Source organism: Aphelocoma coerulescens, chromosome 1 (assembly GCF_041296385.1).
Source record: "Aphelocoma coerulescens isolate FSJ_1873_10779 chromosome 1, UR_Acoe_1.0, whole genome shotgun sequence".
NCBI classification, from domain to species: Eukaryota; Metazoa; Chordata; class Aves; order Passeriformes; family Corvidae; genus Aphelocoma; species Aphelocoma coerulescens.
Genome location: NC_091013.1, coordinates 104,995,599 through 105,011,268, shown reverse-complemented (window position 1 = coordinate 105,011,268; position 15,670 = coordinate 104,995,599). Strand labels below are relative to the sequence as shown.

Here is a 15,670-nt window from a genome sequence, read left to right as displayed (position 1 = left end):
ACATGTTACAGTGGATGCACAAGCCTCTTTTGGAAGGAAGGCTTAGTATGAATTGTGAACCTCTGGGATCAAGTGTCAAGCTGTGTGGCACAACTAAACTTCCAGGCCATCTGTGTACTTCAGCCTTATTAAGTAAAATGGTACTACTTCAGTTGAAAAATGGTGTAGTCCATGGAAATGATGATGCTGAAAGAAAGAAAATTGATAATATAAGTAAGTTACAATGGTAAAACTTAAAGGAATCTTATTTTGTAGTAGTTGTAACCTGAATTGAAAATTAGAAATGTATAGTTAAAGTTTGGCATACAGGTATGAGAAATTATTCTTTTACCTTTTGTTGCTCTTTATTTTTTTTTTGTTCAGGTCTCCTTTAAAAGTGTGCACAAATGTAGTGTTATTCCTGGACCTCTTTTGGTTATATACATCCTATCACAACAGAACTTTGAACTGGGAGAAGTATGAATTTTTGATGAACTTCAGATTTGTTCATTGCCAAAACAGACTGTGCACTGGCATGAGTGAGCAATAAGAACTGTATCCCTCCCTTTAGGGTTTAACCATTATGTAAAGATAGTTTGGGACAACAATTTTTCTTAACTCCATGAGGTGTAATCTAGTTTCCTTTTATTTTTAGAATGCTCAAATTAAATGCAGCATTATCAAATTAACAATTATATCTCCAAAAATCTCACCATGATGAAAAGTGTAATTGTTTAATGTTGGTCTTTTTAAGCTAATGAAGGAACTGCATGCTAGCTCTTAACAAATTTGCTTGGTTTTCTTCTGGACTTAGATATTGATTGCCTTGTCTTCAAGAAATATATATTGAAAAAAGGGAGAGAACAGAGAGGAGTCATATCATGCTTAATTTGCTTTAAAATTTCTTGAATATCTAGAATAGATTACTGTAGCCTTTTTTTTCTTGTATGGCAAATATGCAGTTCATGCTCTGAAGCGCCTGAGATTTCATGTAAAAATAATATCCTTAATGCATTAAAAACATATTAAAAAAACCCAACAAAAACTTGACCTGAGACTTCCTGCTTATGCAAGTCAGTAGTCATTTATAAACAACAGCTATTGTTTAATTAGTTGCAGAACTGCTGTACTCATTACAATGGATTGAAGAATTGGAGAATCCTCCTTATTTGCTTCTGGAATATCTTCATATGTTAGAAGAGATGCACATCACATATGAGGAGTTCAGTACTCTGAGTAGTACAGCTAGCCTGCAGCAAACTGTATTTGACAGGTATGTGAGAATGAGCGAAACAACTCCTAGCTGTGTCTTCACAGTTTGTATTGTATAGAGTGCCACTGTATTTCCATCTGTGTGTTGATTCAGAATGCATCCAGATGTTTTTGTGGTGAACCCTGAGCATCTGTGTATATTAACCAGAGTCTTTCTTCTTCTTTGAAGATCAGAGGCACATGGAAGACTCTGGTCCTTAACCATGGCCAAAGTGATTCGTGCTGAGAATGCTGTATCCTGGGAGAGGAAAGAACTTTTCAAGACAACAGAAGGGTATCTTAATACTGTTGCCTATAAACGTGCGGTTTGTTGCAAATGTTGGTAGTGTGAAATGATCCTGATTCTGACCAATGACAGCTGAAGGCTGAAAATGAAGTGATACATGCCTAAGGCATGTGAAAGTCAGACTCAGTTTAGCATGTGGGATTAGTTATGTCAGAGGATATTACATCTTTATGAACTAACTGATACTTTGTTTCCTAGTTCAGTTTTTGGGTGCCTTTCATTCTTGATGTTTTGCTTGCATGAATAGGTTCCTTCCATTAACAGAGGGCAGATTGCATACACTTCAGTGTTTATCACCTTTCTTAATTGAGGAAGAAAAGAGAGAACTTGTCTTCCATTGTGTGGCCAAACTTATGACATGTACACAGACAGAGCTTTCCAGCACTGATGGTGAGTATATTCTTACGTCAGTCTAGTTCATTAGAATTTAAGAACATTTGTTTGTAATAATGTTTGCTTTTAGATAAAACATATTTACTATAAATATTGCTTTTCCTAGAAAGAAATGCTTTCTCAGTTTGCCTATTTCTTCTAGACTGTTTGGCATAGTAGTTTTCTGTGTCATTCAGAGAGTACAAGCTCTGCTGCCAGGTACAAAATTAGAACTAAAAGATTTAGGCTGATATTATTAAAAGCATCTTGATGTTGCTCTACTTCTAGTTTGATCTATCTTATATAAGCACATCTGTAAATACGAAAGTTTTCCATGAACCATTTAGGCTACAGCATGCAAAAATATTACTATTGTCAACTGCTCATGATTGTCTTTAGATGCCTTGCCAAGAATTCTTTCACAGTTTACATATAATTTTTGAGTAGCTCCTCCAACTGAAAACTGCAGTAGATTAACTGTCTGCAGCTGTGGAAAATTACTTAAGAGGTAATTGAGATGTATGATAATATTACTTTAACTATAGCCACTTAATTTCACAAACTTGCTGCTTTTCAAGAAAATTATTTGGAAATGCTCACACACAGTCCTTCTATCTGTATGAATTAGATGCCATTTAAGAGGAAAGTAGTTTCTGTTTTTGTCTCTTACTGCTTTTGTATGTTCTTGCACACACTCTTATTGATCAGTCTATATGAAAACTGAAGTGTAGGTTTTGTAACAGAACTGTGTGTACTTAAATTGAAAAAGACCATATTTGGTTACTTTAAACTGTGGGCATCTGTCCCTTGGCAGTGTTCTCAGGATTTCAGATGAGTTCTTCAAATGGGTGTTCTTCAGGTATGAAAATTGTCAGTGTTAGTGTCATGCGGCAATTGAGAGGAATCTTAAAAATCTCTACTGTGATAGTTTCCTACTCTTTCATCGTAGTTGAAAGAGATGGAAACTCCTGGCTTTTTAAGTGAACCAGTGAGGCAAACAAATGTGTCTCTGAAACTTTAAGCAGAAGAAAATGGAAGAATCCCCACTCCTCCTCTGTTGTGGAGGCCTTTTCTTTGTAATCGGCATTTCCCTTCTACTACTTCTCAGTTTTCTAGGGATTCCTGAGCAGAATATGTATGTCCAAATTCACATTAAGTAGGATGTAGGTTGTAGGCTTACGATTCCAATGGTCTCTTTCTTTTCAGGTTGGGAAAATGCTGCTAAAGTTGTTTAAGTGAAGCAGGGCTTCGGTTGGTTTTGCTATGCATATGTGATACTTTACCTTATTTCTTTGTCAATGTGCTTGTTTGGCAATGTTCATTTTCTTCAAGAAATCTAGATAAATACAGTTCTTCTTAAAAATGGAAAACAGTACTAATGCAACAGTTGTACTCCACTCTAAAAGTAAAAATTAACATTCCAGCTAGGACTCCAATTAACATTCCAATAATATTAGAATTCACAACTTTCAGTTGCATTGTCTTAATTATCTGTCCAAATTATTGCTTAGCATGCTGTATTTTTAATAGCACAAAGAAATTCCAATCTTAGCAGGTATTTTTCCTTTTTTAAAATTTTATGAACTATCACTTTATCTTATACTAGGTGGTTTTTTTTAAAAGTTTGGATTTGATATATTATTATATTTTAACAATGACATCTGTGGGTTAAGTGTTCAAAGAAGAAACCTTAGGTATTATCCAAACTGTCCTATGATATTAAAGTTAAGTTCTGTTGACACACATTCTACTATTTTCTTTTGTCTTGATAATTAAGACTATGAAGTATACGTTTTTATTATGTCATAGGAGCATTTGGGTGTCTTTCCATTTTGAACTCCTGCTTGAAGGATAGAAGTATTGATTGTGATCATCTACTACCTGCAATACTGAAAATCATAATATCTTGGAAAAATGATAATGAGGACAGCTTTCTCTTTAGCTGGTGGGTGCAACTTTGAGATAATTTGACTTTTTTTTAAATTTCTAAGACAAAAGTTTAAAAAATACAGACTAGTAATTCATTAAAACAAAATCAATCTATACAACTGCTGTCTACTCCTCTAATATTACATATTTAAGCTTTTGTAGGACCCATGGTTTTAATATCTCTGTTATTAGGTATTTACTAACTCATGCTGCAGAAAATTACCTGGTGGTTGAAGGCTGGGAAACTAAGGAGCTTTATAAATGCTTTTGAAAGATGTCAGCTGTTTTCAAATGCATTCAGAACAGACCAACTTTTGTAGCTGTTGCTGGATATTCAGTTCCAAGTTCTGATTGCTTATTTTGGCAGCAGGAAGAAAACTTGCATACCAAACTTAAGCGTCTGTCTTTTAAAATTCTGGACCTAAAAATGTAACTTGTAAATCTTCGAGCAAGGAGTGAAAATATACTGAGATTTATTTGTCTTGACTATAGTGAGAAAAATCCAGGCAACAAAGTTTCAAAATAATCATAAAACTGTAGAGTGGTCTGGGTTGAAAGGGACCTCAAAGCTCATCCAGTTCCACCCCCTGCCATGGGCAGGATCACCTTCCACTAGATGAAGTTGCTCCGAGTTCCATCCAGCTTGGCCTTCAACGCTTCCAGGGTTGGGGCAGCCACAGCTCCTCTGGCAACCTGTGCCAAGGCCTCACCTCCCTCACAGGGAAGAATTTCTTCCTACTAATCTAAACCTATAATGTATAATATTTGAACACTTGAGGGCTAATATTTTTTCCTAAATCACTAACTTAAAATGATTATTTTTCTTGCATTGATTTAATTAAAATTGCTAAATTTTGTAGTTTATGTAAGTATATTGCTCGAACAAATGTGTAAGTTGTACAAATTTATGAATCTATAGTTTAGGAATCTTACTTCAACTTGGCAGCTAACTCTGCCTTTGAAAGACAGAAAATCAAAAGCGCATAGGGCAGAGCGTGGTGGTTCCAGACAAATTTGTCCTGTGAGGAGGAGTGAAGGAAAGAATATAAATACTCATGTCTACAACATCTAGCTATATAAGCTTTGGTTGTATTTTTATTACAGCAATCTGAAAGAAACAAGTGCTCAATTGCTTGGTTTCAACATTGAGATGATGCGTTACTTTCCCTTGTTGCTGAAATACTCCACAGCTCCTTTGGCTGATAACGAGTGGGACTTTCTGATGTGCTCCATGCTGGCTTGGTTAGAGGTAATATGGAAGCATTTTCACTTTTAATGTACTTACCTTCTTGATTATTCCCTGTATATCACATGGACACTGTAGTAATCTCAGCATACCAAATACTTGACACAATGTTAAAAAGAATTGCACAAAATCCTGTTTATGTTGGACTTTGGAGAAAGGTCAAATGTGGTTTAAAAGCACAAGCAATAATACTGTCCTGTTTCTTTTTGTGTTTGGAGATAAAATCAGCTCACTCTTCAAGTAATATGATATTTAATAATGGCACTGGTAATTGGAGAATAATTCTGAAATATATCTGCTGTAGGTCTCTATGTTGAAAAATTATATTCCTTCAAGACACAGTCTAACATGATACATCAAAATTAACTGAATAAAAAGCAGTGTCTGCATTTCAGTATCTAACTGATCACATCAAAGTTATATCCTAATGCTGTTAGGAAATAGGTCAGTAGTGTCAGTAGTCAGCTGACTACTTCCTGATTAATCAAATAAAGATACAGAATCTCTCACTCTCTGTCACCTATGCACTTAGAAGGGCAGGCTGGAAACTTCATGTGACCTTTCTTGGTCTCAGGATTAATCTTACCTAATGTGCCTCAGAACTATGTATTTTATTTAAAACAAAAAAACCAACAAACTTTTAAGAAAATCCTATTGTGTAGACTAAGTAGGGAATATTTTTAATTGATAATGATACTCCTTTCTGAGGCAACTAGTTAGAACAAAAATAAAAAGAAAGCAGCTATGTTGGGGGAGAGGAAATGTTCTCCTGACAGCCACTTCAATAATTTCCAGTTTTGAGTAGCATGTTGTCAATTGAATTTTCTTTTTGTCATTGTAAGGAAACAATCCATGGTTCTAAGTATTGGTGACACTTGGAAATTCATTTCAGGAAGTCCTATTAAAGTACAAATCCTATTTTTAAACATGTCTCTGCCCCAAATAATTTTCAAATAGTTCTTGCAATTGAATAGTCTTTGAAATTACGCTTACTGGTGTAGATGGAAATGTGAAACATATTTTAAAGCAAATTTATGGCTAAGGAATCTTCCTCTTTGTTTATTTCCTCCTAGACAACAAGTGAAAGCCGTTTGCTTTACCATGTCCCACATGTGCAGATTTTTGCTTGTGTCAGTTGTGACTTGGCATCTGCCCTTAGCGCTTACTTTGAGGCTGCAACTCCTGACAGTGCTGCAAATCTTCCTAGGAACTTGATCAGCGAGTGGCAAGAATTCTTTTCTGAGGGAATTCACAATTTGCTGCTACCTTTGTTGGTGAAAATCACAGGCAAGTATATGACAAGGGGATAACAGCCAGGCTATTCTGAAATAGAACTGAACAGACCACATTTTTGAATTTACAGGAATATTATGTAAATGGAGTTTATAACAACTCCGTTTTTTTAACACTTACATGCTAATTAGTAAAGTAATTGCATGTAACATAGAGATTGTTAAGATAAGATGGAACCTGCCAAGTGCAATCTTGAGCTGTTTCCAGCAGAGCTTGTTTATGGTATCATCCATACGTTCTGCATCACAGCTTGTCTTCTTTTAAATAGGAGAAACCAAAAATGCATCAGGCGGCTCTTTTCAGACCTCTGTGTTAACATCTTTGGGTGAAGCTCTAACTTACATCTCAAAGGACCAGTTGTTAAACCATAAGCTGCCACCGAAGTTTGTTGCAGGCCAGAAGACAAATCTTCCAGATAAACTCCAGACTCTGCTGAACACACTCTGTCCGTTGTTGCTTTTCCGGGCTCGACCTGTACAGGTTTCTGTCTACCATATGCTGCATAAGTAAGAAGCAACACATTTCTCACTCCTGTCACCTCTCAACCTTCCTGCCTCTTTTTTTTTTAAATGTATTGTAGAATATGCACTTGTAGCAAAATCATGTTCCATTATGGGAGAAAATCCTTAGCTGGACAATTTGTGTTCTTTTTGGAGGACACTATATAAAACTATGAATGCTAAAGTTAATTGTATTAGTAGACTTAATAAAGGTGTTTATTTTTAGCCCTTATTTTAGCACTCATAGAATCCTAAAATGTAAACAGAAATATTCCAGGTTTGATCTGGGCCTGGCACTACCATTAATTAGTATGATGTTTTTATTTTCACTAATTTAGGTAAGAAAGTGAATATAAATAGGTAATATCATTGTGAACTTCTTGCATATTTCTGATACCTAAAGAGACAATACAGAATTTGAAAAATAGTATGTGCATTTGACTCTCCAAAATGCAGAGTGCAAGGCAGGTGGCTTAAGCCAGCCACCATTATCTTTCACTTACACTGAGGCATAAAGTTGCAATAACTTTATTCTGATAGAGAATTTTATTTCAGCATGACTCAGGAAAAGTAAGAGGTCTGGAAAGAGAAGTGAGCAAAGATACATGCTCGTTGGCTGTCACTCATGACCCATCTTTGCAATGGTGACATATGTCTTAAAGATTCTGTGTTGTTATAGAATAACTGCCATTATTTTATTGCCTGTCAGTAATGTTGACATTGATAAGCAAAGAACGATGCATCACATATATTAAAATTGTTTATTAAAAATTATTTAAAAATTAAACCTGATTTCCTTTCCATATTTCTACAGATTAATGCCTGAATTGCCTAAATTTGATGATGAAGATCTCAAGTCCTATGGTGATGAAGAGGAGGAGTTGGCACTGTGTGTATTTTTCCCCTCACTTTTTATAATACTGTTTTCCATATTTTTAAAATGTGTTTTTATTAAGATTGAAATTTGCAGCAGAGTAGCTGTCAGCCAGGAGATGTTAAAAGAAAAAAAATTGCATGGCTATGACAATAAGGTTATAAATACTTAAAATGTTAAATATTTTGGTTTTATCTGCCTTTGCACTAAAACTGGAGACAGTATTTGCAGTTATGTTTAGGTGCAGTTGCTGGACCAAGTGCAGATTTTTGCTTGTATTCAGAATGTGTCCATCTGCACAGTTAACTTCACTTACTTGAAACTGAACAAAATCACCTTGTGTGTTTTATACAACTTGAATCCAGTGAAGCCTGTAGTTTGAAGAGGGAATGTGGTAATTGGTTAAAATTCCTTTTTAACCTCAGCCCAATGATTAATACCTTTCCTAACTGCAGAGCTGCAAAAGGCTTTTCAACCCAGAGCCAACAGTGATTAGGAGATCATTGTTCAGTTGCTCCTTTGTTGGTGTGACTCCAGAAAAAACAAGCAAAGCAGCTATCCATGGTGTAGGTTAAATGAGCTCAGCCATAGACCACTTCCAGATGAAGTGATCAGCATTCAGTTTAAATTTGTCTTCTAAGAAGGTGAAAACACCAACTACCTCTTTCAGGGGAAAAAAAAAATTAAAAAGAGTAAATTTTCCTGTAGTGAAAGGCTCATTTTATGTTCTATGTGCATGGCTTTACTTTCATGATGTTTTAGGAAGGCTATGAACATAAATTCAGTTCATGCTGTGCACAAGATTTGAGTTTACTATTCCAGATAACATTTTTCCACAGATCACCTCCAGCAGCTCTTATGTCTATCCTGGCCACTCAAGAACTCTTGCTAGAAAACATCCTGGAATGCATTCCAGTTGGAGAATTTGCAGTTATTCAACCCCTGAGCGATGAGTTCTGCCTTGTTCTAGGATATCTTCTCACTTGGAAGTTAACATTAGCTTTCTTTAAAGCAGCTTCTTCTCAGGTATATATTCAGAGTAATTTCTTTTTAACTGAATTTCTTAACCTACTTACTTAGTTTCAATTTTGAAGTTTCATCCAGCCTTTTTATTCTTTTAATTATGTAACTTCTTATTCCTTGTTTTTGTGAAATTAGTGGAATTCTGAAAGCATCAATAGACTTAGACTTCTGCACCACTGTTGTTGAGGATGGTAAAATTAGAGCAATGAAGAAGTAAGATTCATTAAAAGATGACTCTTTTTTGCATTTTCAAACAAGCTTGGTACATATTATAATCTTCTAATCATTCAAAATGGTGCAGAGCACTAAACTTCTCTTCTAAACACTAGTTCTGAATCACAGTGTTGTTCTTCCTCCCTGCAAGGATATATTTGTATTATTTACAGAGTAAGCTGTATTTACTGTGTTGTGGTTTTTTTGTGATTTTTTTTTAATGCTACCAGCTGCGAGTTCTCTACTCACAATACCTTAGAAGAACTAAAAGCTTGAATAAACTACTTTATCACTTGTTCAGGCTTATGCCTGAAAACCCTGTCTTTTCTGGGCCAACTTCAGAAGTTCCAAATAAGGACACAAAAACCTTCTTTACTGAAGAGCTTCATTTAGATGTCAAAGGTTAGTAAAGGTTATATTTGTGCATTTGAGAGAGTTATATTTAAATACGCTTTTTTGCTTAAAAATACTTACTTAGAAAATCTTACCTATAAAACAAATACACAGAGAGACAAATACATACCTGTGTTTAAAAATCTTTGGCTAACACTCCCGATATGAAACTTAACCAAAGTTGACATGTTTGTCAGAGAAACCAAGAAAAACAAAACCCAGGGATAATACATTACTACTATTGAATCCTGAACGTGAAGATTCCAAAACACTAAAAATGTGGGATCTATTCTAGGACCATTGCTTCTATATATATTTTTTAATACTAAATAAAATTTCTGTATTTTCTTGTATTTCAATATAGAAATTCAAAATATTAGAAAATATTTTAGTATATATTTTTAAATGTTTGAGATGTTAAATTGTGTGTTGTTTTTGTCATGCTGTTCAGAAGACCCAGTTAATCAGTGATGATGAGAGAAGATATGCTGCTTTCTTTAGCTGAGAAACATGAAAAAAAAGAATGTTTTTAAAGTCCCTTCATTATTTTTTTTTTTTAATGTAGCTATGCAGGTATAAGCAAGGAAATGGAGTTTCCATTTCTTAATTTTTTTCTTGGACATCACTGTATGTTGCAGAACAATTTATCTGCGTAACAGTAAGAAAGAATTACTAACATGACATCCCAAGGGAAAGATTTCCCTTGTCTCATCATAGAATCATTAAGGTGGAATAGACCTATGGAATCATCCAAGTTCACCTTTTGACTGAACACCACTGTGCCCTCTAAACCATATCACAAAGTGCCCTGTCTGCTTGTTTTTTGAACACCTCCAGGGATGGTGACTCCACCACTTTCCTGGGAAGTCTGTTCCAGTGCTTTTCCACTCCTTCAGCAAAGAATTTTTTCCTAATATCCAACCTGAACCTCTATTAGGGGAGCTTGAGGCCATTTCTATACATGCCTGCAAAGCTCAGCTGTCCTCCAAACATCTTATTGTTTGTGTGCTCCAAAGTGAATGTTTTTTGATTTCTACAATATAAAATTATGGTTGATTTCTGGTGTCCATTTGGAGTTAAGTCTCTAAATTAGAAGGTGAGTTCCAAGGTGTGGACTGTCATGCTAAGGAGCAAAAAACCCAGCCTGGTGAAGAAGGGCTGAGTCAAACAAGCCCTTAGAATAGCAATAATAGGAACATGTACATGAAATTCCAGTTACCACAATTATACTGGAATCAGAATTTTTGTATGTGGTGTGGAGGCACCATCATCCGTGACTAATGTACTAAGAGTATTTCACCACCTTTTCTTTCCCTCCCAGGGACAGGGGTGCTGTCATCCCAGATCCCACACTTGGCCTGCTCTGTGTACCATATAACGCTGAAAGACCTGCCAGCCATGGTGAGGCTGTGGTGGAATAGCTGTGAGAAGCGTGTCTTCAATGTTGTGGATAAATTCACAAGCAAATATGTCAGCAGTGTGCTCTCCTCCCAGGAAATATCTTCCGTTCAGACTAGCACACAGTTATTTAACGGCATGACAGTGAGTAAGACTTTTTGTCCTTACTTTTTATTTGCTTGGGTTTTTTGCAAATGTTTCAAGAAATTTTGCTTTTCAGAACCGGACTGTAGTTCTGAGTGTTTTATACGATTGCAAATTTGTTGTTCTAAATGACTGATTAAACATAATTCTGCTTGGTATCAATATATTAAATTGATGTTTATTAATATTCTGCTTAGAAAAAAACAGAAAGAATGGGTTTTAAGATGTTGGAGAAGTTGAGGAAGGAAGTGGAAGGTACTGCTATCAATATACTATTTTTTTTGTTTTATTAAAAAATGTAATCAGTAGATTGAAAACTGGCTGGTAATTTCTTTTAGTTTGCCAAGATATGAGTAGATTTTTGTTTTCTTTGAAAAAATGTTTACCTGATTGTCTTGGTTTTGAAAGACAGGTGTCTGCTAAGGAAGGCAGAAGCCTCCCTTGAAGTGGCAGATGTAACCGCTTTCCCTCCGAGTTATTATAGTTTTGAAATCAAGGGCTTTTAGGCAAAGATGTGGGAAATAGGAATAACAGTTCTTTACTATTATATATATATCCAGTCAAACAAACAACAATAACTATGGCAGTAACAGTGAACAATCACAAACCCAGTCCCAGCCTTCTTGGCTGTCAGGCCCTTTCCCCTCGGGTGCAGTTCCGCTCGCAGCCGGCAGGGGCGCTGGCGGCTCCCGGTGAGCAGGGCAGGTGCGATGGTTCCCCCGCAGCCGCAGGGGGCGCTCCGGAGCAAGCTCGGGGAGCACGCGGCACCGGCGGCCCGGGACCCCGGGGAAGGATGGAACAAAGGCTTCACAAACCCCAGACGGCTGGCCTCGGTGTCCGGCTGGAGCCTCGGGAACAGCAGGCTGGAGCGGCAGGCTGGAATGGCGGGCTGGAGCGGCAAGCTGAAGCGGCAGGGATGAGCACAAATCCCGGGTGGCAGATGCGATGTATCCAAGCGGGGAACCCCCGGGAGGTCTAGGCAGGCAGGGCGAGCACGACTACAACATAGTGAAGGCTCGAAGCAGCAGCGGGGCAGGGCGGCCACAGCCCGGCCTCCAGCGGGGCAGGGAAGGTGGGCTGGGGGTCCTGGGATCTTTCTCCGCAGAAAGAAAAACGCCTGAAAAGAACCAGGCTCCTCTCCCCGAGAGCGAACTGACCCCACACCCAGGTGAAACAAAAGAGTAGCCAGGTCTTTTGTCTTCTCTTAAGCACCCAGCGATTTGTATCTTAGTAACAGAATGGGGGAAAATTCCTTTAAGAGAAAAAAAAACTAGATCTATTAAAACCCCAACGCTGATCTAAGAAAATAATTTCATGTGTATAGTAATGTATTTATAGTTTATATATATATATATATATATATACACACACACACACAAAGACTGGAGATGGTGAGTATCTCTCTGTGGCATTTTTTTAATACGTGTATTTTTTTCAAAGGTAAAAGCTCGGTCTGCAGCACGAGAGGTCATTGCAACTTATTCCGTTGATGATATCTTTATTGAACTAATAATACAGCTTCCATCAAATTATCCACTGGGATCCATAACAGTTGAGAGTGGAAAGAGGGTTGGTGTGGCTGTACAGCAGTGGCGCAATTGGATGCTACAGTTAAGCACGTATCTTACACATCAGGTGAATTTAAAGAAAGCTCCTAGTTTTGAAAACTGAAAAAGTCCTTATAGCAGAAAGATATTCCTAGTAATGCAGTACTGTATAGATCTGTGTAACAGACCTCATCAGTAGATCGCAAAGGCCTTCATAGAATTGGGTCACTCTTATCATCTGCTTTTCTCCAGATACATAAACAGAGGTAAAATGATCAGCCTATAAGGTCCTGATAAATCCAGGGCCCAAGATGAAAATTTATATCTCTTAAGATGTGGGCCAGTGTTTGTCCTGTGTGGCAGTACCATGTCAACTCTAATTTGAAAAGAAACTCAAAAAAAGAACCACCACCACCACCAATAAAAGTCAAACCAAAAACCCAGTCCATAGAATTCTCTAAAAGACTAATGATTGCTGAAATTGCATCATCTGTGGTTAGAACAAAATAAAGCAGTGATTGAAAATTTCAAAATCCCTTTTTAAGTTCTCCTGAATACACTCTTCCTGCTCTGATGAATACTTCCATTTCTATAGATCAGAGTATTATGAATTATGCACTGCATGTATTGCATGTAATTTCAGATTATAAACCCTTCAGGCTTTGTTTCCTTCATGTTTTTATGACTACAACAGGAATAGTCCAAAGGAATTCTATGGTATTAACAGCTCTTTTTCCTCTGTTAGAATGGAAGTATTATGGAAGGCTTATCTTTGTGGAAAAATAATGTGGATAAACGTTTTGAAGGCGTTGAAGATTGCATGATCTGTTTTTCAGTCATTCATGGTTCAAACTATTCTCTTCCCAAAAAAGCTTGCAGAACATGCAAGAAGAAGTTTCATTCAGCTTGCTTGGTAAGTACCTGGAGTAAATCTTTTTAAGTACGCAAAATATCATAGAATCGTAGAGCAGTTTGGATTGCAAGGAACCTTAAAGCTGATCTGTTCCCACCCCCTGCTATGGGCAGGGGCACCTTCCATTAGACCAGGTTGCTCCAAGCCCCATCCAGCCTGGCTGTCCATATAGTTTAAACCAGAAACTTCTACTGTAGTACCAACAATTTTCCCCTTTGTCATTGGAGTATCTGGGATTATCTGAACTCATAAATTATTTCTGTCGATTTTGTACTAGGATATAAGGGCAGGTAATGAGGGAGGAGCTGCTACACGATGTGTGTCTAATATGTGTGTATGCAAATACATATGTACATATACACATGCATACATGCACAAGTGAAAAGGGTTTTTTTACTGTTTCTTGCTGGGTTTTTTAAAGTATAGTTAATGTTTTGATAGTTACATTCACAGAATCACAGAATTAACTAGGTCAGAACAGACCTTTGAGATCATCAAGTCCTACCTATGACCTAACACCTCCCTGTCAGCTAGACCATGACACTAAGTGCCACATCCAGTCTTTTCTTAAATATCTCCAGGGACAGTGACTCGACCACCTCCCTGGGCAGCCCAGTCCAATGCCCAATCACTCCTTCTGTGAAGAACTTCTTCCTAATGTCCAGTATAAACCTCCCCATGTGCAGCTTAATGACACAGATCCCTGGCAATAATGGTTATTATTGATGATCTGCCAGTGTTTCTGATACTCAGCTTGCCTTTGTATATTAAACAGCTGTATTTCTCTTTTTCAGTACAAATGGTTTTCATCCAGCAACAAATCCACCTGTCCGCTCTGTCGAGAGACATTCTTGTGAAACAAAATGCTCTTTCTTCTTTCTGTGAGCTAAATAACAAATAAAGAGCAGGCAATAAACTGTATGTTGAAAGAAGTAGACTATTTGGAAATAATGTCAGTTACTTTAAATTCTTCACTAGTGGAGTATGACACATATTTACCTCTGGACTGGCTTTTTGTAAGTTTGAAGATTCTTCTTTGATATAAAGAAATATATAACAATAATTTATTTTAATTGGTATATTTTTAAGATATATTAAAAATTTCAGAAATAATGCAGAGTTATGTCTAGAAAGTGGTGTTTAAGCCACAGCATAGTTGATTAAAACCTCTTATTTTAGGCATATTCTAACATGGTGTTATGTAATTGACCCAGATGATATCTCTTAATATGACATCTGAGTATAACATAGGTGGTATAAAGATTTTTGATTATAATGCATTCATAATAGCCCCTTTTATGGGGGAAAAAAAGAATGTTGTTGCTGTTAGACATTAAGGCATGAAACTATGCTGATAATCTGTTAAAGCATAAAATTTAAAAATAGCCTGTTGTAATAAACTGAATTTTCACCTTTCAAAGTTTCTTTTTCCCAAAACTCCTCAACCATCCAGTAGCCTAAAATAATGAAACCCCAGAAGCCTCACTAAGTAGAGAGACTACAATCATTCCTGCATGACATTGAATGACACCATCTATTTATTGCTGATTGGCTTTTAAAGGGAAGGCAGACACACTGATCAGTCCTTGTTTGTCTTCATGAGCTGGCAAAATAGCTATCACTGAATGTCCACTGTACTTCCACTGTCCTAGAATAATAAGGACTCTTAAGTGAACATGCAGATGCATCAGAATTTAATAGCCTTCAACTATACATTTTTTTCATGCCTTTTTTTTTTTAACAGTGGTAGCATACTAGTATATTCCAGCTTGGATGGTATTTGTGGTGGGTTTCTTTGAAAAGTCAGTAAAAGTGGGGAATAAATAAATAAATTTTGTCAATCTCTGTAAGTCTCTGGATTGCTGTCTCTTCCTGTGTGTGATAAACTTTTAGAAATTAGTAGTATAAATTTTCAGATGCTGAGTTTGTAGCATGCTCAACTGGCTGTACCTCAACAGCTATTTTTTTAGATTTTTAGCTGTTGATAACTGAAGTCTATATTTTTAACAGGTGATGCTGGTCTTTGAGAGGAGAAATTCCTTGAGCTTTTGAGTAGGAGAGAATGGAAGGGATTTAAAACTGTTATCGAAAAGGTCTAACTGAAAAGACAGTAGGGAACAAGCTGTATTGTTTCATAGTTATTGATGCTACCTAAAACTCCAGCATTGCCTCTGTTTCATCACTTTGGTTATTCTATATTACTTCTTTGCAAGGTCAGTGGCTGATCTGAAGGCAGATACCTTAATACCTTTTCATGGATGAGTACTCTTCATCTAGATTACTCCATA

General features: G+C 36.7%; 1 protein-coding gene across 1 annotated transcript in view; it reads left to right on the top strand.

The window, feature by feature from the left end:
- LTN1 (listerin E3 ubiquitin protein ligase 1) overlaps nt 1-15,232 on the top strand; it is a 34,314-nt gene extending 19,082 nt beyond the window's left edge. The window contains exons 16-30 of the mRNA XM_069023213.1: nt 12-213; nt 1,093-1,252; nt 1,421-1,525; nt 1,785-1,927; nt 3,719-3,854; nt 4,943-5,087; nt 6,158-6,371; nt 6,646-6,883; nt 7,692-7,766; nt 8,591-8,777; nt 9,218-9,389; nt 10,702-10,922; nt 12,363-12,557; nt 13,215-13,382; nt 14,177-15,232. Of these exons, the coding sequence (XP_068879314.1) occupies nt 12-213; nt 1,093-1,252; nt 1,421-1,525; nt 1,785-1,927; nt 3,719-3,854; nt 4,943-5,087; nt 6,158-6,371; nt 6,646-6,883; nt 7,692-7,766; nt 8,591-8,777; nt 9,218-9,389; nt 10,702-10,922; nt 12,363-12,557; nt 13,215-13,382; nt 14,177-14,239 (2,424 nt within the window). The 3' untranslated portion in view covers nt 14,240-15,232. The remainder of the gene's footprint in view (nt 1-11; nt 214-1,092; nt 1,253-1,420; nt 1,526-1,784; nt 1,928-3,718; nt 3,855-4,942; nt 5,088-6,157; nt 6,372-6,645; nt 6,884-7,691; nt 7,767-8,590; nt 8,778-9,217; nt 9,390-10,701; nt 10,923-12,362; nt 12,558-13,214; nt 13,383-14,176) is intronic.
- Nucleotides 15,233-15,670: the final 438 nt, after the last annotated feature.